Source organism: Neodiprion fabricii, chromosome 5 (genome assembly GCF_021155785.1).
Source record: "Neodiprion fabricii isolate iyNeoFabr1 chromosome 5, iyNeoFabr1.1, whole genome shotgun sequence".
NCBI lineage: Eukaryota > Metazoa > Arthropoda > Insecta > Hymenoptera > Diprionidae > Neodiprion > Neodiprion fabricii.
In genome coordinates, this window is record NC_060243.1 from 22,266,648 (window position 1) to 22,291,688 (window position 25,041).

At 40.5% G+C, this 25,041-nt stretch overlaps 3 protein-coding genes and 1 long non-coding RNA gene across 21 annotated transcripts in view; 3 read left to right on the top strand and 1 right to left on the bottom strand.

The window, feature by feature from the left end:
• Nucleotides 1–3,930, top strand: part of LOC124182790 (single Ig IL-1-related receptor-like) — a 22,005-nt gene extending 18,075 nt beyond the window's left edge. For all 3 annotated transcript variants that reach the window (XM_046570497.1, XM_046570496.1, XM_046570495.1), the window contains one exon: nt 64–3,930. In XM_046570497.1, the coding sequence (XP_046426453.1) occupies nt 64–506 (443 nt within the window). In that variant the 3' untranslated portion in view covers nt 507–3,930. The remainder of the gene's footprint in view (nt 1–63) is intronic.
• On the bottom strand, nt 1,725–20,225 carry LOC124182786 (probable multidrug resistance-associated protein lethal(2)03659). 3 transcript variants are annotated; one of them, XM_046570483.1, is made up of 16 exons: nt 20,053–20,225; nt 19,699–19,873; nt 11,804–11,925; nt 10,731–11,033; nt 8,656–9,089; nt 8,379–8,535; nt 8,084–8,286; nt 7,667–7,977; nt 7,387–7,601; nt 7,035–7,253; nt 6,692–6,866; nt 6,431–6,607; nt 5,915–6,353; nt 5,448–5,817; nt 4,659–5,355; nt 1,725–4,568 (listed from the first exon to the last, which is right to left on the bottom strand). In XM_046570483.1, the coding sequence occupies exons 3-16, from the start codon at nt 11,878–11,880 to the stop codon at nt 4,434–4,436; spliced, it is 3,912 nt and encodes a 1,303-aa protein (XP_046426439.1). In that variant the 5' UTR covers nt 11,881–11,925; nt 19,699–19,873; nt 20,053–20,225; the 3' UTR covers nt 1,725–4,433. The 3 variants fall into 3 exon arrangements, with proteins under 3 accessions (XP_046426439.1, XP_046426437.1, XP_046426438.1); XM_046570481.1 differs by lacking the exons at nt 19,699–19,873; nt 20,053–20,225 and adding an exon at nt 16,195–16,338; XM_046570482.1 differs by lacking the exons at nt 19,699–19,873; nt 20,053–20,225 and adding an exon at nt 15,520–15,836.
• On the top strand, nt 6,230–7,520 carry LOC124182791. Its single transcript, XR_006870858.1, has 4 exons — nt 6,230–6,367; nt 6,446–6,553; nt 6,673–7,210; nt 7,302–7,520. It is a non-coding gene; the product is annotated as an uncharacterized LOC124182791 (long non-coding RNA).
• The window catches only part of LOC124182785 (ATP-binding cassette subfamily C member 4-like), a 10,853-nt gene continuing 4,145 nt past the window's right edge, over nt 18,334–25,041 (top strand). The window contains exons 1-10 of one of the 14 annotated variants that reach the window (XM_046570466.1): nt 18,341–18,860; nt 20,897–21,082; nt 21,534–21,645; nt 21,729–22,241; nt 22,556–22,666; nt 22,792–22,926; nt 23,036–23,240; nt 23,323–23,545; nt 23,619–24,266; nt 24,433–24,965. In XM_046570466.1, the coding sequence (XP_046426422.1) occupies nt 22,168–22,241; nt 22,556–22,666; nt 22,792–22,926; nt 23,036–23,240; nt 23,323–23,545; nt 23,619–24,266; nt 24,433–24,965 (1,929 nt within the window). In that variant the 5' untranslated portion in view covers nt 18,341–18,860; nt 20,897–21,082; nt 21,534–21,645; nt 21,729–22,167. Of the gene's footprint in view, nt 18,861–20,311; nt 20,441–20,483; nt 20,505–20,549; nt 20,685–20,705; nt 20,809–20,896; nt 21,083–21,533; nt 22,242–22,555; nt 22,667–22,791; nt 22,927–23,035; nt 23,241–23,322; nt 23,546–23,618; nt 24,267–24,432; nt 24,966–25,041 lie in introns of those variants that run through there. The other 13 variants (XM_046570470.1, XM_046570471.1, XM_046570478.1 and 10 more) reach the window with 13 other exon arrangements.

Below are 25,041 nucleotides of genomic sequence, written 5' to 3' on the forward strand. Positions count from 1 at the left end.
TTGGCATAATTAGTCCAGTGTTCTTGACACCCTGTGGTATACTCATATCCCTGTCCTCTCCAGGGTCCCTCGAGATCGGTCCCAAAAGCAAGACAGCGAGGCGTGTGATCGTCATCGTGAGTCCCGCTGCGGTGCAGGGAAGCACCTGGAACGACGCGACCCTACGAACCGTCTTCTACCAGCTGGCTTCATTGCACCTGCCACTGAACCGAGTAATCGTCGTTGCGCTGAAAGATCTGCCGATCTCGCTGACGGCACCGAAACTCGCGTCTTCGCGTCACGTGTACGAGGAAGGGGCCGGCATCGGACGGGTGAAAACCCTGAGATGGTGCGACAAAGACGAGACAACGGGATTCGTCAAGTTCTGGTACAGGTTGCGCCTCTGCCTGCCGCCCATTCGCCCCGGCGCTCGGAAGACTCAGCAATCCGTCGCGCTGATCGTTCAAATGAAGAGCGGTGCCCAGACAACTACCAGGTCTCGCGAGAGCCTCGAGGTGCTTGTATGATACATCAGAACGTCGTGCTGGCATCAGGGAGATTATGGCAAGGCTGAATTGACGATTTCACGGATCGCTAGTAAGGAGTACAACCGAGATAAGAAGTAACTCCACTTGATTCGGAATGCTCACGTGAGGGTTGCAGCGCTACCATAATTTTCGATATTGCTATTATATGTAGTAATTATTTCTTCATCGGACTGTTTATAATTTATGTGACGTAACAGGAGTAGAATATTCTTACGGATTATGCTAACGGTGTCGCAATAAGAGGACGGATGATTGTGGTTGTCGAGTTAAGTGTGGCCAGTTTTCTGGTGCTTCTGAATAGGCGCATAACCTGGATTTAACTCGGTTGTTACGTATCAGAAGAGACTTCGGCAGACCGGCAAATTGCCACACTAATAAGGGTGAATAAAAATAATGGAATTCGAGGTGTACGTTCATACACCCTCTTATCAGCGCAAACCTCAGTAAACGAATCTTCACTATTTTTTCATACAAATATTTTGCAAGTATAGTGAACATATTATATACGTGTACACTTTATAGATATTTAGATATTATAAACAGACTCTCATTACAAGAGACTCATCAAGGCTTCCATGGAAAAAAAATTCCTAAAGTTGAAAATAACGTAAGAACTGAAAAAAAAACACTTCCACGTTTTGTTACAGTAAGAAATTCACTCGCGCAGCAGAATTTTAGAACGACTTGAATACTCTTTCGATGGTCTGAAAGTTCGTAAAGTGTATTCCTTGCATCGTAATTACTTCGTGAACGCTTTTATTTCGTTAATTTTTTTGATCTTTTTTACTTTTCTACTTTTCATGACCTTTGGTGATATAATAAAAGTATTGGTTTCGGTCAAACATCACTTTTTCTAATTTCGACAAATCTTTACGAGTTCGAAATTCTAAAATCCGAAAATTAGAATTTTAGAAAATGTCTCACAAACTCCTGCGATGATCTCGGAAACAGCTCGATGAAAAAAATCTAAAACTTACAGACTTTTATAACGAAACGATGGGCATGAAAAATTGCCGTGTCCCATTTAATTTGAACTTCCAGTTCTACCGGGAATAAAATTATTTTCAATGTTTTACCGGCGAACATATACTTTTTCTAAATAAAAGATTGTTTTCCCCAGTTTATATATTTATATTTAAAAAAGTCTAAATGTTTTGTTTTTCAGAATTTTTTTTGTACCGATTTTTCCTTTAAAACTTTTTCATTTGACTGCCAAGTTCTATCAGTTTCAGATTTTTCACCTGGCCGTTTTCCAGATGATCGTGGAAGTTTGTCAGATAGATTAACGGACTCTTCCCGTTTCATGGTGATGAAAAGCATCGCGAAACAACTGCTTTCAGTCTAGATTTTTCTTCCTAATTTTCGGTAAAAACCTACGTAATTTGTTTACTGTGTGTGTACATACTATACCGAAACCCATAGCGTATGGTTTTCTGTGTATTTATTTAGTTTTTATTATTTATATTATAATACAAGCGTCACATCGACCGTGATATGTATAAATATATATCGTAGGACAGATTATGCGCTACTCTGTGGATGAGTGAATCTTTGATATGAGAAAATTTTTTACAGCCACTGTCGAATAGCAACAAGTTCATCTTTTATTCTCAAACTAATCCTTGGGGACTCGAACTAGAAGTTTAATTTTTATGCTAAAATTAATCTCTTTTGAGGCATATTTTTTATCTATTAATCAAGCGTCGTCGACCATTGAACTATCGGAAACGAACCTCAGATTAAAGATCTATTCTATCCGACAGTTAAGACAATAAATATCACAGTAGCGTACTCGAATCTCAGATATATCGTATACTTATGTATCGTCGCATGTGGTAGTCTTTACCATCAGTATTATAAATTGTAATATGTAACAGCGTGTTTTGACTGATAAAAAATTTGCTCAGCATGTATAACGCGCATATTTTATGACAAATATTTGCAAGTAAAGTACATCTTGAAAAAAACAGAAATATATGTTATAGACAAAAAACGCGAGTGTAGTTTTAGTAGTTTGTCCGAAGTGATGGTGTAAGTCGAGGTACAAGTATGTGCGTATAGGTATGTATGTGTGTATGTATAGAAGACGGTTCAAAAGAAGAGAATGCAAGTACGATTGTATTATTATCAAACTAGGATATCATTGAACAATATGAAAGCATTTTTCTGAAACTACTAGCGTTTCTCTTAAACCCGATTCAACGATCAGTATTCACAAGCTCGAATGTCTCGCAATTGACGTGATACGTGCCTCCAACGTGCAGGATTCAAGAGTTAATCACACGTGGCTTGATGATATGCGTAGTGTTTGTAGCCTTTATTGATACAAATAATTTGTTCTATTTTTCTACCTAATTAATTACAAAATCGTGTACTTAAGTCGGATGGAGTTTATCGTATTCCGTCCGTCTGTAGCACCATATATTAATTATTATGTAAATTACATGCGCTACGCGTGTGCAAGGGCAAATATGCACGAATGCACACTGTATTATACATTAGGGTGCTTCGTTTGATACGACTATTTTTTTTTCACTCCATAGACGAAATATCACTCTGAACATATAAAAAAAAATTCCCACCAAAGCCTAGCTCTTAATTTTAATTTTAAGTACTCGCTAAATGAATTTGAAATTTTCCCATTTAATTAACACGTAAAAATAATTTTTTTTTGTCAATTATCTATAGCATCGCGAGTTTTCATACTATTTAATTGACCATGGCCGGAAGTTTTAGAGTTTTATACGATGTACATGGAAGAATTGAAAGTTTTGAGTTCGATTCCCCGATGCCTCACTGTTTTTTTTTAATTGATTAATCACAATAAATAGCTAGATTGGAAAAATCTTATCGAGAATATTAAAATCATTAAATGTTAATGTAAATAATACAAAAAAGTGGTCAATAAAACAGTTGGAGGACAAACCTATGTTCTCTGGTTGAGAGTAGCAGTAATTGGCGAAGACCTCAGAATCGTCGGTCGAAGACATTTGAAGATTAAGATACATTACAATCACGTCTATTTTATTACATTTATAACAATTTGGGTATAAAAATTGTCAAATATGCGGATAAAATAGTGATATTTATAGTTTTCTTATGATTATTTAATTTTATATTGGAAACTATCAGTTCTACAGTTTCAGCTGATCAAACTTTTTTGTAGGAAATTAAATTCTCTACAAAAAAGGTTCTTTACAATTTTGCTGTAAAGTTAGTAGTTTAGGAGAAAAATGAAAAAAACCATAATTTTTTTAGCAAAAATCAACTTTACAATTTTTTACTGGCGAGATACTTCATAAATTCTAAATTAGCTCTAGGAACTTTTAAAGAGGAAGGATCCCTCTAAAACTTCCGGCCATGGTCAATTAAATAGTATGAAAACTCGCAATGCTATAGATAATTGACAAAAAAAAAAAATTATTTCTACGTGTTAATTAAATGGGAAAATTTCAAATTCATTTAGCGAGTACTTAAAATTAAAATTAAGAGCTAGGCTTTGGTGGGAATTTTTTTTTATATGTTTAGAATGATATTTCGTCTATGGAGTGGAAAAAAAAATAGTCGTCTTAAACGAAGCACTCTATTATACATGCTATATATACAGATATATGTATAGATATGTACAGTAAAAATTGAACTTATTATCCTGACTTGTAAAATCTCAGCTGGGTAAATAACTGTCACTTTCTTTTCCTCCTTCCCGTGCACTGCTGACGATAGGGACCATCCGCAGACTAATCTGTGGCCCAATAATACAAAACATTTTCTAAGGATCAGAGTAAACTTGCTTTAGTCCAATACTCGGAAATGTATCTCGAACGTAGCGTAGCACAGTTAACAATAACATATGTCGAAAATTTATTTAAACGGTGATCATGTATAGTATCTAATTGTAATCCTGGATTACGCGAATGATGAATCATAGTTTTTCTGGGCGACCACGGTCAGCGTGTCCGCCATCGATTTACCCGTCTGATCCACCATGCTGCGGAGGTATCCGTTCTCCTTTTGCAGCAGCACGTGCGGATGATCGTATTCCTGAAAAGAGAAGAAGTTTTTCCACAATTATAAGTTTGTATTTTCGACCTTGGAGGATTAAGGATAAAAAAATGTAACCAATGTATTTACCACAACAAATCCAGCGTCCATGACCAAAACTTTGTTACTGTCCATTACCGTGTTCAGGCGATGAGCGATTGTGAGTACTGTACAATTGGCAAACTTGATGCGAATCGTCTTTTGGATAAGCTCGTCGGTACGAGGATCGACGTTGGCCGTCGCTTCATCGAGTATCAGTACGGGGTTGTTGCGAATGATTGCTCTCGCCAGGCACACCAATTGCCGCTGACCAACGCTGAGATTCGAGCCGCCCTCCGCGATATTGGATTCGAGACCCATCTCCTTGAGCTCGACTTCCTCGAGCGCTTGCCACAACGCGCTATCCGGATATTCGTCGAAGGGATCCAAGTTTCGCCTTAGAGACCCGGAGAAGAGGAACGGCTCTTGAGGGATGATGCTTATCTTCGATCGAAGGTCGTGCAGGCCGAGCTTACTGCTCTCAACGCTATCTATTACTATGTCGCCGTCTATATAAGCCAATCGAAAGAGCGCCGAAACCAAGGAGGACTTTCCTGCGCCCGTCCTGCCCACGATACCGATTTTTTCCCGCGACAAGACGACGAAATCCAGGTCCTTCAGTACATCCGGCTCCTCAGGCCCATACCGCATCGAGAGCTTCTTGAACTCGACCTTCCCGTGGGCGGGCCACTTTGGGTCAGGCTTGTTTTCCGGTGTGCTCTCCAACGGCGGTTCCTGGTCGACGACGCTGAGTATAGGAGAGAAATTCAGCCAAATGATATACATATAATCAGAAATTTCATGGTTGTGAGACTAGTCCCAGCGTCGCGGTCGCCTTACCTGTACTCGCAGATACGCTCGACGGATGTCATCTGATTTTCGAGCTCGGCGCTCTGCCGCATGCCCCACTGGAACATTCCCGTGAGACCGATGCTCTGGGTAATGGCCAGGCCGACGCTACCGCCCGCCGAACCCTGCATATCTGGTAACACGAGGAAGCTGAAGACGACCAAAGCTATGTATATTACGCAGACGATATCCAGCCAGAAGCCGAAGGCACGAGCCGAGGCTATAAATATGAACCAGGCAGAGGAGTGGAGGTCCTGGTGGTGGTCGAACTCCGCCGTGAGTGTTTCGCCGGCTTGAAACGCCCGGATCGTCGTCAGTCCCTGGAGCGTCGCGTTTAGGTGGGCGAAGACCGGGGACCGAGCTTATCGTGTGGAGAGAAAAAGGAGGCTGATCAGTTTTTACGACTACGGCGCGATGACAATTAGGCAATTAAATGATAATACGGCATTGATACTGACTGACACCCTCTAGTCGTTTCACACTGCGGCTCGTGGACATGTAGATTATGCGGAATAGGTAAAATATGAACCCAATAACGACGGTGGGTATCATCAGCCAAGGATTGGCTATTGCGACGACAACAATGACACCGATCAGCCCCAATCCGATCTGCACACAGTCGATCATGGCCGTGGGCAGGAGTTCATCGACCGCTCCCATGTCTTTCGAGAAACGGTTCAGTATCCGACCGGATGAGTTCATATTGAAGAATCGCATCGTCGCACGACTTATGCCACGGAACATCCTATCGTGAAGGCGCTTCGAGGCCCGCATCGCCATACCGTAGAAAGAGAATGACCGGAGAAGAGTTAATACGACCGTCCCGACGACCAGAAAGGTGTATATGTATATGCAGATGTCGCGGCTCAGCCAGCTATCCCAGTCCATGAGCCCTGCCTGTGAAACAAAAAGTGAGCACATAAGCGAAAATTAATCTCAGTGCGCGTATTTTCATTCCGCGACATGAGACTCACATTTGCTTCTTCCAGGTTAACCCACGTGGAAAGGAAGTAGTCACCACCGCTCGCAAAAACCTGACTGAGGGAGAAGAGGAACAGTATTGCCGATATGGCGCACCAGTTGCCAGCGGAATTGAGGTAGGCCGCATACACCTTCCCGTCAACTGTACCAGAACTGCGTACCTCTGCCTCCTGGAGGGGAAACACTGTTATTAGTCATCAGTCGATAGCCTGTACTTTCTAATTCTGACAATTAGGAACAACCGATGAACTTACCTCCAGGGGCGCCTCCTGCTCTATCATGTCCCCCATACCGATCGAATCTACCGAGGAGATGCTGGAGTGCCGCGAAATCAATCGACTCAGCGGTCGTTGTTCGGGTTTATTTTCCTCAGGCGGCTCGAGTACCTGGCCGAAGTCCAATCCTAATTTTTGAAGCTCTTGGTATGTTCTGAAAGTAGAAACTTCCGATAAGGTGAATTAAAGTACAGATTTCAGATACCGCGCAAAACGCAGAAATCGATTATAGTATAATTTCTGGCTATTTCGAACCACCCTGTCAACTCGTGCATGTAGTATACAGTTACAGCTTTCTAATATAACTTTAGTTATGCGTTACCCTTGTCCCCATATGGCTCCATCTTTCAACACAATTATCTGATCGACGTGTTTGAGATACTGCAGCTGGTGGGTGACGATAATGCGAGTTTTTTCTTTCAAGTATCCATCCACGCACTCGTCGAACATGTGCTTGCCGACGTGAGCGTCAACAGCACTCAACGGATCGTCCATCAGGTATATGTCTACGTTCGCGTAAACTGCTCTTGCCAGGTTTATTCTATGGGAACGAGTAAACAATAACTCATATGTATTTCTCTGTATACAGGAAAACCGTACCGCACCAGCGGCTTGATTGTTCTGTCGAAAAGTAACGGGGATCTAGTTTAGTCGAGAACTATAAGCCGTCTTACCGCGCGCGTTGACCACCGGATAAACTGACCCCCCTCTCGCCAACAACTGTTTTGTCGCCGTAGGGGAAGAGGGTAAAGTCCCGCTTGAGCTGGCACACCTTGACCACTTTGTCGTATCGTCGCGGATCCATTTTGCGCCCGAAAAGTATATTCTGTCTGACCGAACCACCAAAGAGCCAAGGCTCCTGACTGGCGTAGGCTACGCTGCCGTTAACCTAAAACGATCAGCGAATGTCAGACTTCGTTGGAGGGCATAAAGCTGAAATCGCTGTGAACCGACCTTAACGGTACCGGAAGAAAGTGGCAACTCGCGCAAAATCGTGTGGAGGAGGCTAGTTTTGCCGGATCCCACTTGTCCGACGATGGCAACCAGCTGACCGGGCTTCACATTTATATTCAAATTGACAAGAGTATTTTCCGACGAGTTCTCCACCCACTTCGCTGATACGTTGTCTATTTTGATGGACCCCTGGCCATGCTCATCAGATTTGTCCGTGGATTGGGGATTCTTGACTACAACCGCCTCATCGTATCTCATGAAAGTCTGGAGACGTTTGACGGAAACCATGACTTCGGCGGTTTGCGTAACTCCTGCAATATGCAACGGTCGTTTAGTCTTTACTAAAACGGGGTACGTGAATATGGATAGCGTATGTTCCCATAAGTGTAACAAATACGCCTCTTGTCTCGCGCGTACCTTGAGGAAAATACACGGTCATAGTTTGCCGTAAGATATTGTAGTAGGCTGTCAGCATGAACACCTTTTCCGCAGTGATATTATTCTCCATTAAAATATAGGCGACTATGGTTATGAAGAGGCTTAGTCTCGTGTTGAAAATTATGAAGGACATCGTTATACCCCTGATGTACGACATGAGCCTTATTTCCTTTATCTCTCGTCTATTGCCGAGAAAAAAATGAATATATTGGATGTATTGGATGTATTCCTGAGAACCATATTTCCACATAACCAATTAATAAGAATCGCCTACTTTCTAGCCTTCTGGATTAAGTCCCCAAATGGTTTCTCCCATGTGTACATCTTTATCGCTTGAATTCCGGATATTATTTCGTTCGTGAGCCTTACTCTCTCATCAGTTTTTAGCGCCGTTCGCAACCTCAGGACGGATGATCGCTTTGCCAAATATCCTGTAAGCATAGATAGATATAGTAACATTACAATTTGTATAAAACGCTGTGCTTCGCAAATCACGCATCGCCCGCATTATGTTTGCGCGCATACAGTGTCTACACGACTTTTGCATATACCTTGGAGGGGTATGAACATGAGAAGCGTCGCCACGCCGATGATCGCGGATACTCCGACTTCGGCCCACATGAAGTAGCTGATGATGATCGTCTCTAGGGGTGCGATCCATATGTAGTTCAAGAATACAATCGCGACGTCAAATCTGTTTACATCGTTAGAAAGCAGATTCACAGCCTGACCAATTGTCGTCTCACCCAGGGCGGTTTTCGACAGTCTCAGCGCTTTCCTGTATATCAGGGTGCAACAAGCGACCCGGATTTTCATTCCCATGTGCAATATCGCCATCATATACGGATGAAGGATGAATATGTTCGCCCCCGAACAAACCACGACCCCTAAACCATAGAGGTAAGCTTCAAGCGTCGACACGTCGCTGCCGTCTGTCGTGCTGAAGTATCGCAGCAAGCGTCCGAGAAACAATGGCTGGACAACCCTGTACGGTGCATGAGTAAGAATATACGAGGTATTCCACACCATTTCACCTAATCGGTGAAGGTCACCGACGCCGATCTTGGTATCAATTTTTTTCTCAATTCGATTGTTTTTCGATTAGGCCAACTGTGTCGATTTTATGAATTTGCCGATTTTCCAACTTTTTCGAAACAGACTTTTTTCAACTGGTTCTATCTTCAAGAGCTTTCATTCTTTTCAAAAAATGATACAGGTATAAAATGTGTCAATAGTCCGAGCTTTCTGAAAAAAATATTTGAAAATTTTTCCAACCACACAGTTCTAAAATTTTTACGAAAAAAAAAACTTGATTGTAACTGGTCGAATGCAAGTAAAAAGTTTCAGGAAAATCGAAGGTGTCGCAATTCAGATAATTTTGATTTTCTTTTTTTTTCGTAAAAATTTTAGAACTGTGTGGTTGGAAAAATTTTCAAATATTTTTTTCAGAAAGCTCGACTTATTGACACATTTTATAGCTGTATCATTTTTTAAAAAGAATCAAAGCTCTTGAAGATAGAACCAGTTGAAAAAAGTCTGTTTCGAAAAAGTTGAAAAATCGGAAAATTCATAAAATCGACACGGGTGGCCTAATCGAAAAACGGCCGAACACGTGTTCGTTTTTTTCGATAGACGAATTGAGAAAAAAATTGACACCAAGATCGGCGTCGGTGGCCTTCACCGATTAGGTGAAATGGTGTGGAATACCTCATATACACACTCTAGGTGTAAGATCAGATCGTACAAAATATGTCAAATAACTGTCAACTTTTATCACGTACGGTAGGTTATATTAAAAAATAATAATAATAATAAATCGATTTACTTGGTGACGATAAATGACACGCAGATATTATTATGAGCTGTGCAGGCAATTGGAAAATCTGTCAAGTCGTAGCACACGAAGGAGAAATTGCTTATTTCGGAGGTACTGGATTAGTGAATACCAATCATGATATAAAATGATATTGGGTTGTAACATTTGTTTCTTATGTCTCATATCATTGAAAGTCAGGCCTTGAAAATAAGCTCTGCTGCAAGTAGCTATCTTATGTCTCGAGCCAAGGTGATAGTTACGATAAACTACGGCGTTTGAAATATCATTTATCATAATTAGGCGTGCGTCAGGGTGGATGGTTTGAACACACAGGAACAAGTACTAGTGTCATAAACAACCCCTACGAACCACGAGATAAATCTATATTACAACCCAAGATTCTTGGTACGGATATAAAATTCGAGAAATGTATTATCAAGCGAAAACGATATTTTAGAGGTAAAAGGGGTGGACTCCGCGCTCGGAGAACTTAACGATCTGGCTGTATGATCTCGGTCGTAAATGGACTCGATCCCAGTCGCATTCTGCAGGTTGGGTACTGGGGTCAAACGCCGACGGCTTAGTTCTTGGGCAAAGTGCCGGAGAACCAGGGCGAGGAATCTTGGTTGCTGCAACCTGCGTATATAGGCATATACCCGTGCTCATTATAATTACAATCAGCCAAATATCGGGTGCCGTTATGTACCACACGAATTGTATACATGTATTATTTTCGTACGAACCAAGGGTGCCATGCTCGGGCATCTAGATATTCTGTATGGAAACTTGGATGTACCAGATCATCCTTACCTCATCGTTATCTCGAGGACAGCTAGGACGACGCCGTAGAACAGGGTCTCGGCGCCGAAGACCTTTATTAGCACCCGCAGTAGACTCGGATGCACCGGCTCATCTTCGTCTTCGTCTTCTTTCGGGCCCTTGGCCTTGCTCTTCTTCGAATCCCGCTTGGCGGTCAGTCTCTGAATCTCGTTCTCCCATGTCTTCGTTATCTTCTCCCCGAGGAGGCCACTCGTATGCTCCTTCAGCGGAGTGTATAGATCTTCGACCTCGAGGTCACGCTTATAGCCGAGCCAGAAGGTGCCCAGGATCCATCTGTGTTCAAATACAAGGAAAGAAATTTGAAAGAAAGGAAAAACATACACTGTCAGAGGTTTGTGCTGATTGTTTTAATAGTACACGTATAGGCCCTTTTTGGTGCATGTAGAGAAAAATAAAATAATTACGTTTCATATTTGATTTCACTTATATGAATTAATCAAAAGAACAATGACTGGCAAACAAAATGATTCAGTTTTATTTTTATCACACGTGCATGAGAAGTGGGACTTTGCGTAGCAGTTTAACGGGATGAAAGTAGCCAATTTCATCTCAGTTTTGTAAAGATAGGTTCGCGAATGCGCAGTCCACAATTGCTTCGCTTTAATCCCTTGGTAGATTTTTTACCACTTTTCCACCACTTTTTTTTCACTTGTTATAAAAACTATCGTGTGTGACTCGAGCCAAAAGTTGGCGATCGCACCTCGTGCGATTGCCGCCCTCGATTCTTTCGGACGCAAACATCGCACTCGTCGCAATCGCTAACTTTCATCCTTTGTCACACAATATACTATCACTGCTCATCACGGTTATCCGAATATTCCATTTTTTTTTATCCATTATCTCCCTTGGGAGTATAATAATGGATATTACCTCCCTAAGGAGGTAATGTAATGATGTTCACGCTCAAAATAATAAATTTCCCATCCACTTGAGATGTAAGATAAAGGGCCTATTTTACGCCCGTATGGAAAAAAATATATTTAAAACTATAACTTTAATCATGCCCAAGAAGCAATATTACAAACATATATCTATTGACTTACGAAAAAGTAAGAGCGCTGAGACAGTTGGCCTTCGCCCGTGGATTCTTCACCTTTTCCTGCTGCTCTCTGCCGTCCATGACGTCTGTCAAAGTGTTGTATCCGCCGGGCTGATTGCTCAGCAACTGTGAAAACACACAAAAGAAAAAGAATTTCCAAAAACCCCCACTTGCCGTTCCACCAAAACTATAATTGAGACTGTATGGTCAATCCATTGCAAATACAGAAGCTGCAGAAGATAATTTCTGACGTTATCCCGTCCTATAGGTAGGTGAACAATATCTGACGCGGTATGATAAAGTGGGCACGTTTCTTTGGACGAATCGCTGTGGCACGACCGCCTCTTCGCCGTAAAAGAGACTGAGAGAGTTGAATAAATCCAGGTTCCGCCAACGATTATATATCCGATCGCGATGAGTAGGTGACGCGCGTTACCAGAGATAACAACATACATAGGTGTGACATGTGAATATACGCGCAGATAACAATTTCCATGTCACGAAATTATATAAGGTAAACTTACATACTTATGAGGAAGTTTTTGGTACAGAAAATGTAATTCGTTTAAAATGTAAAACTATTCTATAATTTCTGATCTACGAATAAAATTGTGCATGAAAGTGTATTCTTTTTCTATGTATATTGAGAGCCTCATAATATATACAATCGTAATCTCGCGATAATGATAGATAAATCGTCTATCAGTCAAACAGATGGAAAAAGTTCACAAAAGATTCACAATTGCAGTTGGAAATAAAATCTGCTGTAAAATACTCGCCAAAATATTGTTAAAGTTACAATTTATAATACATGGATGTTAGGAAAGTCAAAATTTGCTTCATGAAAGATATCAAATATCAAAGGATTTAAAGAGGACCTTGAAACGCAATATTGTGAAATAGTAAAACCTTATCTCTGTTCATTTATGTAGAGGCTATTCGAAGGCAGTGTGGCATGGCTATACTGAAAACTATTTAATCGACAACCAAGGATTACATCCAACACAATGCTTACTGCAAAAAGAAATATTTTCCAACATCACTTTATGATTAACGTGATACTTTGTGTTTCTTTGAAATAAAGATTAAGTAAAGTAATTAAAATCAGTATTTTCGTCCTATCGAAACTGCAGAAATACTGCGAAATAGACATTGCTATTTGTCTTATATGCAAAATATAGAACAATAAATATAAGCATTTTAGTTCTCTGCAGGATTACTAATAAACGAATACCGAAAATTACTAGTTCTCCCGGGGAGAAGGTTACTGATAAATGACTAACAAACGTTACTACTTTTCTGTTGTGAGAAATTACGAAAAAAATCGCAAACATCACAACTACTATTTTATTTCAAACAGATAATGTTAAAAAATCAGTAATAAGCCGAAATGCTTTTCCGCCTGTAACCAAGTTCATCTAAATTAGTATTTTATTCAAGCTATTGATGGTAAGAGGAAGTACTACTTTATTGTGCAAAAGATGTTGCAGAGTTATAAGATTTGTACGTAATAATCTGATAAGGCGAATTAGCAATGCTATCATTTTCGATGTGTAATTCTTACTAAGAGTTTATGAATTTTGTTATCTCGGTGCACACTGTTAATACTCGGACAATATTTATCACCCGCTAGTGGAATATGGAAAGTATTAATTATATAACTTCTACTATCTGTGTGATTTACGGAAATTTCACCTACTCTGATCACATTTTTTTTTTTTTTTCCATCACTTATAAGTAATTCAAAATATTGAGATGATCTGCCGGCCTTGGCGAGAATGTATTTATGACTGTGTATACATCCGTTCAATTAATTTAACGAATTTGTGCTGTGTCACTGCGGGCTGGCTGTGACGTCATTCGTGTACGAGGTATACGATTTCTTCATCTGTATAGGAGTACGCGCACTTTGTTTCCTTAGGAGAAACTGCTTCCATACTGCCTTACTAACTGTTATATCACATTTCGTTTTACACATAAATGTAGCGATCGACCGTGGTAGCCTTAAAACAAAAAGATAACGAGCAAACAACACGACTCGCGCTTCTCCGCGTTGATTACGGGCTCGACAGATATTACACACCCATAGACAATTCTAAATGTTTCAGTATTATGCGCAAGATGATGAAGAAAACGTGTGAAATGTCACACGCACGTTTCTGCTCTGCACGTTTTCTTTTCGCGCTAAATCCCGACAAGAATCTAGCAGAAACGGCGAATTGTACAACGAATTTTACCACGCCCATGATTTTTGAAAACATGAATTCAATCGTTATCACCATAAAGTATGCATGTACGTACATCGACAGAAATTTTGGGTAATACTGCGGTCTGGAATGCGAAAGAACAGTGAAGAACACAAGTCTTATTAAACTACTATTCTGTCAGATTTGCGATCAGATTAATTTTTCCTTTTCCTGTTATCACATCGTTTCATGCAACCTCGAATATATTTTTTGCTCTGTAAAAATTTGCGATAAGATAAAATACTTTTTATAATCATGTACGATTGATTTGGCGTGTGCTAGTTTCCCACAATTGCCAGGTGCAGATTCACACAAAACCTTTCTTTCGTGTGCGAAAATTTCTCCCTCAAACTGGGATGAAATTTGTAATTCTGATATAGATTTATGTGCAGTTTGCAATCGTTATCGAGATCTCGCAGTAAAGCCGGTGGCCGCAGCTTAAATAGAATCACAGTTTCACCGGCGTCGTTCAACAATTAGAAGCGAGGTAATTTGATCAGTCAAGAAGAAAATATTCCCCATATTGTTAAATTATACGGAATAGTAGATGTATGTTGAATTCCAGAGTGAGCTCAACGAAATTTCAAGGTACACAGTACCTTGGCTTCGGCCATGATTTAGAGATGAGAAATACACAATAACAATGATTCGTCCATACATCCAGAATTATGCATCGCTCTATGCAGGGGTTTTGCAATCATGTTATTCGCATACTGGTGGTATATTCTAGAATTATATTCCGACAAGGACTTCTTTCAAATATCTATCATCGATCGTCGCTGTCAAGGTAATTACGCAACAGGATACATGGTAGGTATTTGAAAACTCGAGTCGACCTATCAGATCTCGTCTGCGAGCAGCACAAACGACGCATGTTGAGTCCGCAGGGATTTGATTTTCGCACGGCAAGTCATTTGCCTGAACGCCGCGACGCCTTTGATCTTTCCGAAATTATATTACTGTGTTTACGTCCCGTTACATCGTGAAAGCCTGCGTTTAGTGCACGGGCTGAGTAAAAATCACTCGAATATCACGAAGAATGTATGACTCGAAGTGGAAAAACATACCGAACAAGCTTTCGCGGCATAATTTTATATTACTCACTAGTAGTGCATTGCGACTTCGCCTCCGATTGGTTTAGAATATTTTTTGTGGCAAAACTATTACACACAGCCATATGCTCTCTCGGATGCTTTCCTAGAACCCATCGAGACCTTGAAAAATCTTGAATTAGTCGATGTTCACATAAGTGTGTTACCCCGTTTCGAGGTATGGCTACGAATCCACGCGCGAAGTGTTACTGTTATTCTACGTCGGAAATTGTAATAACTTTGACGTCCCTGAAATAATGTCCAGTAGATGCAAACGATATCTGTGACATTAACAATCGTCCGTCTTCGTCATATCCAAAGTCACGTTTTGCTTTTTGCTTAAAGTAGGTTAGGTCGTTTGATTAGTAAGGCGGTATACTCACTGTAATACAGTTGTAACAAAATCAGAAAAAGAAGACGTCCCGAACCACCCAGTTAAAATATCTTCAAATTTAAGCTGGCCTGCATACCGGCACCTCACGAACAGTTTCTTGCTCCGAAAACCCCGGTGCACGCCCACTTGACGAAAGAATCTGAAGCCGATTGTAGGTTTGGCTTCGACCGTGATACTCTCTAAATCACCGGTAAAGACAGAAGCGCCAAGTCATCGTTGGCTCGTGAAAAAAAAATCCCCGCGTCGTAAACTAACAGCGATAAGAAAATGGATTGCCCTAGTTACGTGACAGTTGTTTTTTTTCTTTTTGCTTTGTCTGACCGCTGGTCGTCAGCGAATTAAACTCCCCTTGTGAGTTTCTGCCGTTTTGTAAATTATTATTATTTTTTTTTTTTTATCATCTTTTCACTCTTCTTTATCGATACATTCGATTGTGCGTATTCTATGACAAATCTCTCACAGATCGCGCTAAAAGCTAGTCTCTGCGCGCTAGCTGGCCTCGCATCGGGAGGCCGCAAACCGTTTGAAACAGATGTTTCGAGCGGGATCGCACACAAGTTAAACGACACTCGCGAGTAGCCGTCTGATTGTTTCCCGCCAACGAGCTATTCAGCCACAGTTAGTTATCTGATTGGCACCAATTGGGAAACCATTAAAAACTTACCCTTAAATTCAGCATTGTCACAAAAATTTTGTCCGCTGGTGAACAGAATGTAATTTGGACGTGACAAGGGTATCTGTCAGACCTAGAACTGGACGTTGTTTACACTTTGGGTTGGACAGCTTCACTGAGGAATTGATGTAACGCACTAACAATGAACATAAGATTCCTCGGTTATTTCTATTGTTATATAGACTGTGGAAAGCGGGTGAAGTGGGAAATTATCGGTCGGGGTCAGAAGTCGTGAACCGTGATTATCGTAGTATGTTTGTTGTTCACACATTAGCGCTCGCAGTGATTACACTAGAGAACACACGTTGGCTCAACATGTGGAGAAAATTGTTATTTTTGGCGTTCTTGGCGGCCTTGAGTTATCGTGGTACAACTAATGAAAAGCGTTGTTTTGAGAGAAGCGCGTGTAAACATACCTACATACTACGCCCGAATTTTAGATGCACGGTTGTTTTCAATGTTCAATATCTCCATTAATTATTAATATTCATTTTATAAGTACCACAGTTTTTCGTCCATAAAAATGTGGCAAACAACTTAAAAATGTGAAAAAATGCGGACATTTTTTCAATTCTTCATAAACGCGAATGAAATTTTCACCCCATTTTCAGCTGTCAAAGCCTTCCTAATCCTCCTGAGCTCAAGTCTGCTAATTTTTCAGTTGTTTTTGTGCCAAAATAGAACATTGTACTTATAGGATAAGTCGATACAAAAAAAAAATTTCTTTTGTGGTTTAAGCCTTCCTAGTTTTCTTAACATTATTTTATTCCCGAGTTGCTGCTGATTGGTTTAATATTTCATGTTTTACGGTCCGAGCATTTCATACGGTATATTTACGTTGACGGAAGATTCAATTATGCCGCCCAAAGTCGGGAGTAGAGTCTAGTGGCGCCTCAACGGTAGAGATGCGCATTATTTGATAATAAGGCGGCGCATAATTGCCAGTAGCGTTGAGACAAATCCGACAAATCTAAATTAAATGTATAAATTGTTTTCACGTATATCCAACCATACCTATGGTTACAGCACACCGATAAAACAGTCAAGCAATGCTTTTTCTTCCGACTTAATTTACACACATTGAGAATTAAAACTAAAATCTTATTTTCATCAAAATGAATTACAGCTAATGTTCCTCAGGGATAGTTTATCTTTTTATTAGTGAAAGAATTTTTAAAATAGGTTTAGTAGTTCCAGAGATTATCCCCTACATACGCTAAACAATTTTACCCCTTTATACATTAGTATCGATAACATTAGTATACATAATATTGGTATAGATAAGACGCTGTGCATTGAAATCGGTAATGGACATGGTGTAAGATAGACGGTGGTGCAACTCGAGTTGGATGTATGATTATTTTACTAATGTAAAGTTTACAAGTTGAGTCCAAGTATCAGATGCGCCGAAAAGCCACTGCCTGCGAAAATTTAAACCGTCTTTCGGAACACTTTGTATCCATGCAAAAGTTAACATCAACATACAATTCGTCAAGACCACTTTCTAAATAAATTATGATCTTTGAGAGAACCTAACAACGATATGGTGTTTTCGAATGCCGATACCCATGCTGACAGTCGGGTACACAGCAGTATCTTCCCATTTTATTATACTGTAACAACGAAGCAATCGAGAATTGCACCTGACAAATAAACGGCTTCGTGAGCAGAAATGATATGACCAAACACCCACGACATAAAGATACAGGAAAAATGCGTTTTCATGACCACTTATTCGTACACTGTGCCATCAAAGCATATGCGTGTGAAGCATTCAGCAAAACGACGCCATTATCGTTCCATTACTGTTTACATTCTGGCTAGAGTCCCTATAAAACCAGGGACTCTAATTCTGACTTTTTTTTATATTATGACGAAATAAGATAAGGTATGTTTCTCCGACGAACGCATTTTCGTTCCGTTTAGCGCTGATCGTATTTGACTGTGAGGCCAATGGAAGCCATCTTCATAATGTACAACGCTATACATACATCATGCGAAGATTTCCACACTTTAAAATGTGCGCCAAATGATATCGAATGCGATTAGTTTAAAATCCAAGATGGCTGTCAATATGTATGTGGGATGCGATTGCAGGGTAGCGCGGGTAGCGCGATTGGTTCTTAGAGATGGCTGTGCAAAAAAACACATTGGACGTATGTATTTCGAAGTGTGTGATACAATTATAGCGTGTTTACCATGGCTCGTGTACATTTCATTCTCATAAAGGAATCTATATTATAAAATTAAATTTGACCACGCGTAAGAACAATAAGTTTAAGGATCTTTCGCGACCTCGTCGCAATCGCTGGGGTCCATTGCCTGCGCCGTCGATCGGACGATAGTTCAGTTTCAGTGCGATCACAGTGTGATACTGCTCCGTGGTCAATCGACATCGAACCGTCGACCTCGTGGTTGTCTCGACACTCCGCGGCAAACTGATGTACATGTAGGTATGTCAGATGTGTTTCGTGTGTATGTATATATATATATATATATATATATAAAACTGTAACAGTATACATATATTATACAGTGAATAGCCCGTGGTTAGGATCGAGGAGCCGGCAGCCGCAGAGCGTGGGAGCGTTATAGATAGTTACATCACAGTCGTGCATTCCAGTGCTAACTCTCTCACTTATCCTCTGTACACTTAGGTATGTTGGAATAGACCCATTGCTTATCGCTATGTCGGATTCGAGCTCCTTGATAAACCCCGCTCTTTGTCAGAGTAGATGTTACCGTTTTGACGTGGAAGTATGAATGTGCACATCCATGACACGTATTTCAATGCGTAAGAATACATGTTGCGGATTGCAGGTGCCGCGTGAACGAGATCTGAGCTTTACAGATCTCTCCTTATCGCCGAAGTTCTATCCTGCAATATAATTAACAGTTGATCTTGACGAATACCTTTCAACACGACATGTTTGCCTCGGTATCAATATACCTGTTCGTGTTTGTGCGTCCGTTTACGATAATTAGCGTAAAAAATTAATGTACGTACGTACGTGTGATATATTGAATTTACTTAATTTCGTTACTGTACACTTATCGTGGACAGATAAAGTTGTCGTCGGAATTGTACCAGTTATCGTCGCGTACGAATTACGACTACATTACATTTACGATTACATTTATGGAGGTAAAGCAAATTGTAATGGATGTATACCTATTGTTATCATAGTAACTCGCTCAGCCATGCTCTCGCGTCGACAATTTACGTGACACTTAACGCGGGCACGCGTTAAAGTAGTTGAGTAGTGGTCGCGACTCGATTAAATTACGTATATTGAATTGCAACTCTCGCGTTCGTATATAATCGTACTGTACACGCGGTTCTCAGTTGGTACTGATGTCGACATGTGCACATCTGCACCGTGTATAGTTACATACACGAACTTCGACTTTCCTAAACGATCGCATGCAACAATTATTTAAACATAGACCGCTATATCGTGTACTTTTCTGTCAGATTCATTTATTTTTATATACTTTTTCCACTATATCAGGCGACACTCGCAGACAACCGTCGGAAATCGTGATGTTACTGTGATGCGCGAAATGCGAAGCCTCTCCAGTACCACGCGTCGCGTGCCGAGTGGAAATTTTACAATCCTGATATGCCTTGTCATTCTAGGCTAAATTGTTTGACGACGAATTCGGGAAGCTGGAATCGGTATAAAGATGTATAAATACACAAAACAAAGCACAATGTCTACAAGCCCCCAAATCTTCATAGTCCCCTCTTTCCCCCTTATACCCGTATTGCAGCGTATTAATTCTTATATCATGCTACGTATTATCGTAAATTGGGGGCGTAATTATCGCGTCACGCTTCAGCCTCACCGTCATCACAAGCTCGAAATATGTATAAGTATAGTTTTCTGAGGGTCAAACGAATTGTCGGTCCGATCGAGGAAATTACTTGAAAGATTATTTGACGGAGTTTGAGTATGCGTAGAAGGATTATGGCGCTCGATTTTTTTTTTCCGTCTAATTCAGCTCATTCCGTAAACACTGAAATGCGGCTAGAGTAACCTTGTCGAATTCTACCTGCAGATACACTACCATACATGACGTTTTAAAGCAGGTAGTAATGACTTGCAGTTCTTTCGTGATTGGCGAATGACAACACTGGTGGGTAATTGTTCCGTAACGACGGTCGGCACAAGTTTCTCAAACTGTACTTCATCCTTACTAACAGTACAATAGTTACTAAATGGCACGAGTGAACGTATGTATTACGTATGTGTGCGCATAAATATAGTCGCGTGTATGTGGAATTTTGGCCTTGACAGGTTAGGTTAAACAGAGATTCAGTTAATGTATCTCCCTCCTCGTATTCGGATCGTTTCGCGTGTGCCAACAGTTATTCATCAGCGCTAATGCACGCTAGCCGATATATTGAATGACAGTGACTACTCTGCTTCAGAATTAGTCTGGTCGCTTTGCCTCTCTACAATATTTCGTTATCGACCGTATGTCCTGATACATTCTTGAATTCAATTACTCCCCGTGTCCGCGTACTTTGCTCGTTTGAACGATGCCTCCACATCTGCAAACAATGGTCAATCGAGTGGCCTTGGCAGCTGAGAGCTATCGGTTCAGTCTTGACTAGTTTTTGATTAATTAACTCTGGTGAGTGGCGATCATTGAAGGGTTAGTCAAGTGTCCTTGTTTTATATTTTAGTTACTTCCTGCCTGCATCCACCGAAAGGCATCGCAAGTCGTTGTGGATTTAAGGAAGAATATTCTGCCAACGGGAAAACTTGTAGGTCACATTGTATCTCGAGACGAATTAAAAGACAAACGAGGAATGACTTGAAATTGTTTTATCACTGTCTGAGGAGATCGATATATTTCAATTGGGAAGCTGGTTGGTATTATTGCTTTGTTAACAAGCTTTGATTAAGTATTATTGTAATGCTGATTCTTCACCCGAGTTGGAACATTGTACAAAGAATCTAGTAACTTGCTTCACATATCAATTATCAAAGACAAGATTGGGACCCTTCTGTTTAGTTGAGCTTATCCAGTTCACCTTTGTGTAGTAGCAATTACTCAAAATGAATGCAAGTCATCTTTGCTTGAACAATGTACCTGCCGTGTACTTTTTGTCGCATACCCGGTCGTTTAAAACCTGCTTACTCATCTCGGCGAATCCGGGTAATACTTGAAACTATTTTTCTCAGCCTGGCACAAGCATGGTACATCTAATTTTATTTAGATAACATTGCGTGTGCTTGTAAATTTTTCATTGCTCGCGGAAATTGCATCTTTTTGCTTTGCTCGGATTTTGAATAAAATTATTTATTATTTTGCTACAGAATTTCTACGCCTTCAAGACTTTTTCCAATAAATCTAAGGCACTCTAGCAAACACCAGATTTCAATGAACAAAAGAAGCACTTCTGTGATTGCCGAGAATCTGAGCAAACAAGTAATGAAACGTTTGAGATAACACTCGTTGTTATAAATATACTTGTCGTCACACTGATTCTATTAGAGCTCTGAAACTTCCAGGAACAACAATCGTGATAGTCAAGCTGAGAAACTTCAAATAAATTTTGTTTTCAAACTTATTATTTAAACAATACAGTTGATGTAAAGTAAAGCAGTTGTATAAATTCTGTAAACTTTGGGTGCTTGACGGAAATAGTTATCAACGAGCTGAAGAAGCATCCTTGTTTACTGATATGTAACAAAGTGGTTCAATAAGTTTCATGCAATAACTATAAAGTGTTTCATTTTTTATAATGAAGCTTAATCAATGAACATACGATAAATGAACAATCTGATAATAGAGATCAATATAGTTGAAATTAAGTTTCTTTTGTGCGACAATAATTTTACTGGTAAATTATTTTTGTCCCATTATCCACGCATGTATAATATCTTCGACGTGTTATACTTGTGGTAATTTGTCTACACAAACACTGAATGGGAATGCTACAGTTGAGATATGGATGCAAGTAAAACAAGGAGCACACCTAATCCTCGAAAAAAGGCGAATATTGTTTCTGTACTAACATGGTGGTGAGTTATATCTGATTTTTTCAATTTCTTTACACCTGAAACAAACCCAATATTGAATCCATGCTGATCAGTCACAGCTGTAAGATTGTTCTGTTAGCCGTTTTAATAGCCACGTGTAGTTCTTGTTTGTATATAGCTTTTATGTAATATCCTAGAGGTGTGCAGAATTGGGCAATAGAATTTCGAGACACACTTGAGTTAGGAATCATTTTTTTTGTTAGCTGTGGAAGTTTCGTCAGCTTTTCATTAGGAATCTTCAAATCGTGGGTAAACTCTGTCTGAATTTTTTTCTCTTTTTTTATCCTCTACTCTAGGTGGACGATAGAATTGTTCAAGAAAGGGTACAGAAAGATTTTGATTGCCGATGACTTACACGATCCTCTATCAGAGGATAGGTCAACAGCTTTGGGCGACAGACTAGAGAAGTAAGTGTGTCAATCCTTTCACAGATGGTTAGTACTGAGAGTCACAGACTGTTTACTTGTGCAGTTTAAATTGGAAGATTTCACATTTCGTTTTTACTAATAAATTGTCTGCCCCATTTTCTCAGGCAATGGAACTACGAATTGGAGACTGCCAAGAAATGGGGGCGGCAGCCAAGCCTTCTCAAAACGATTTTCCTGACTTTTCGCTGGGAGTATTTTTTGCTCGGTTTGATGCAAGTTTTGAACGAATTTGTCATACGGTGAGGAGTTGAAGAACAAATTACCTGCTCATTGTTTGTCTGGATACCAGATACCTATGGCAGTCACAAGTTCTTATCTGTATTGAAATATGACTTCTCTTGTCAACAGACTGGGTACGCCAATATTGCTGGGAGGTTTGCTCAGCTACTTTAAGAAAGACTCGAACGTCATGCTTGAAGAAGCGCTCTACTATGCAGGCGGTATTGCTTTAGCGTCGGCGGTCAACGTCATCACTTTGAATCAAGCCATATTTGGTGCTTTTCACATTGGTGGCAGAATCAGAGTAGCTGTATGCTCTCTTGTGTACCGAAAGGTAGGTTATTTTCTCATGTAATTGAAAGGTGGTGAACGCATTGACAAATCACCAGTAAATATAACCCAGAATTTCGTTCCAGGCATTGAATCTCAGCATGACAGCCCTTGGAGAAACAGCACCTGGCAAAGTCGTAAATTTGGTCGCCAATGACGTCAACCGATTCGATGTAGTTTCTGTTTTCTTGCATTATTTGTGGTCCGCCCCTATCTCTACACTGATAATTACCTACTTTTTGTACAACAAAGCTGGATGGGCAGGGATCATTGGTATAGCTGCGGTTTTCATCGTTGTTCCTCTACAATGTGAGTTGAAGCGCTTATTTTTTTCATTCCCATCCCAAAATGATGCCCATGCCTAATTGATGATTGTTACCAGCATACTTGGGAAAACTCTCTTCAAAATACAGGCTTCAAACAGCGCTGAAAACGGACGAAAGAGTTCAGCTGATGGATGAGATCGTATCTGGGGTTCAGGTGATAAAAATGTATGCCTGGGAAAAGCCGTTTTGCGCATTAATAGAATTGGCCAGAAAGCTTGAATTGCGAGTTGTCACCAAAACTTCATATCTTCGTGGAATCTACATGTCGTTCAATCTTTTCACCACGAGAATGGCATTGTGGGGCACCATGATTGCAATGGTCCTTTTTGACCAAGAGCTAACCGCAGACACAATTTTCGTTATTTCCGCTTATTTCAACATCTTGGCCCAGACAATGTCCAGCATGTTTGTCCGAGGTGTCGCTGAGACAGCCGAATGTATGGTAGCCGTGCGACGACTTCAGTACTTCCTCATGTATGACGAGTTTCAAAAAGTTATCGGGCACACCAAATATTCTTCTGAAAATAATATCAGCCGTGGATCTATGCAGAGCGTTAATCAGGCTCCAAAATCCGATCTTCCGTACATTGACGATGAATTGACGGATAAAAGTGCAGTTCCTGACGATTATTCTAGAGAAAAAGCAAACGGAGTGGCAATACTTGCCAGCGACCTGCTGAAGGATACCGTCGATCTTGTCAATGGTTAGTGACTGTTTACCATTCAAGTATATTGTTTTAAATGTTGATAGTTTTATTAACAAAACATGTACCTTGCCAACTTACATCCGCATTTGTATTCGTGTTTGTTTTTATTTCATACCTATGCAAGATGGGTTCTGAACTCTACATGTCAGGTTTGATTGCACAGAAAAATCTAAAAGCGTGATGGACAACAAGATAGCATTGAACAAGGAGCAGTGGGCAATAAAGTTGACCAACGTTACCGCAAAGTGGGAACCCTATAGTCCTGAGAACACGTTGGACAGCGTCAACCTGCAGTTTGACAAAGGGAAACTGTACGCTGTGATCGGAATGGTGGGAGCTGGGAAAAGTTCGCTACTATCAGTGTTACTGGGTGAGTTACCTCTCTCAGAGACCAAGGAGTTCAGTGACGTCATAGTGAAAGGTAGCCTGAGCTACGCAGGGCAAGATGCCTGGGTATTTGGTGCTACCGTTCGCCAAAATATCATCTTTGGTCAGCCGTACGAACGTCAGCGTTATCACAGAGTGACAAAGGCCTGCGCCCTTCTCAGCGATTTCGAACAGTTTTCTCAGGGTGATTTAACCATCGTCGGAGACCGTGGTAGTTCTCTTTCGGGTGGGCAACGCGCAAGAATCAACTTGGCCAGAGCAGTCTACAGGCAGGCTGATATTTACCTCCTCGACGATCCACTGAGCGCGGTATACCCACTGCTTCCATTAATATTCGTGTCCTTTTATGTCAAATCAAATTTGACGATTTATTTTATCCTTATTA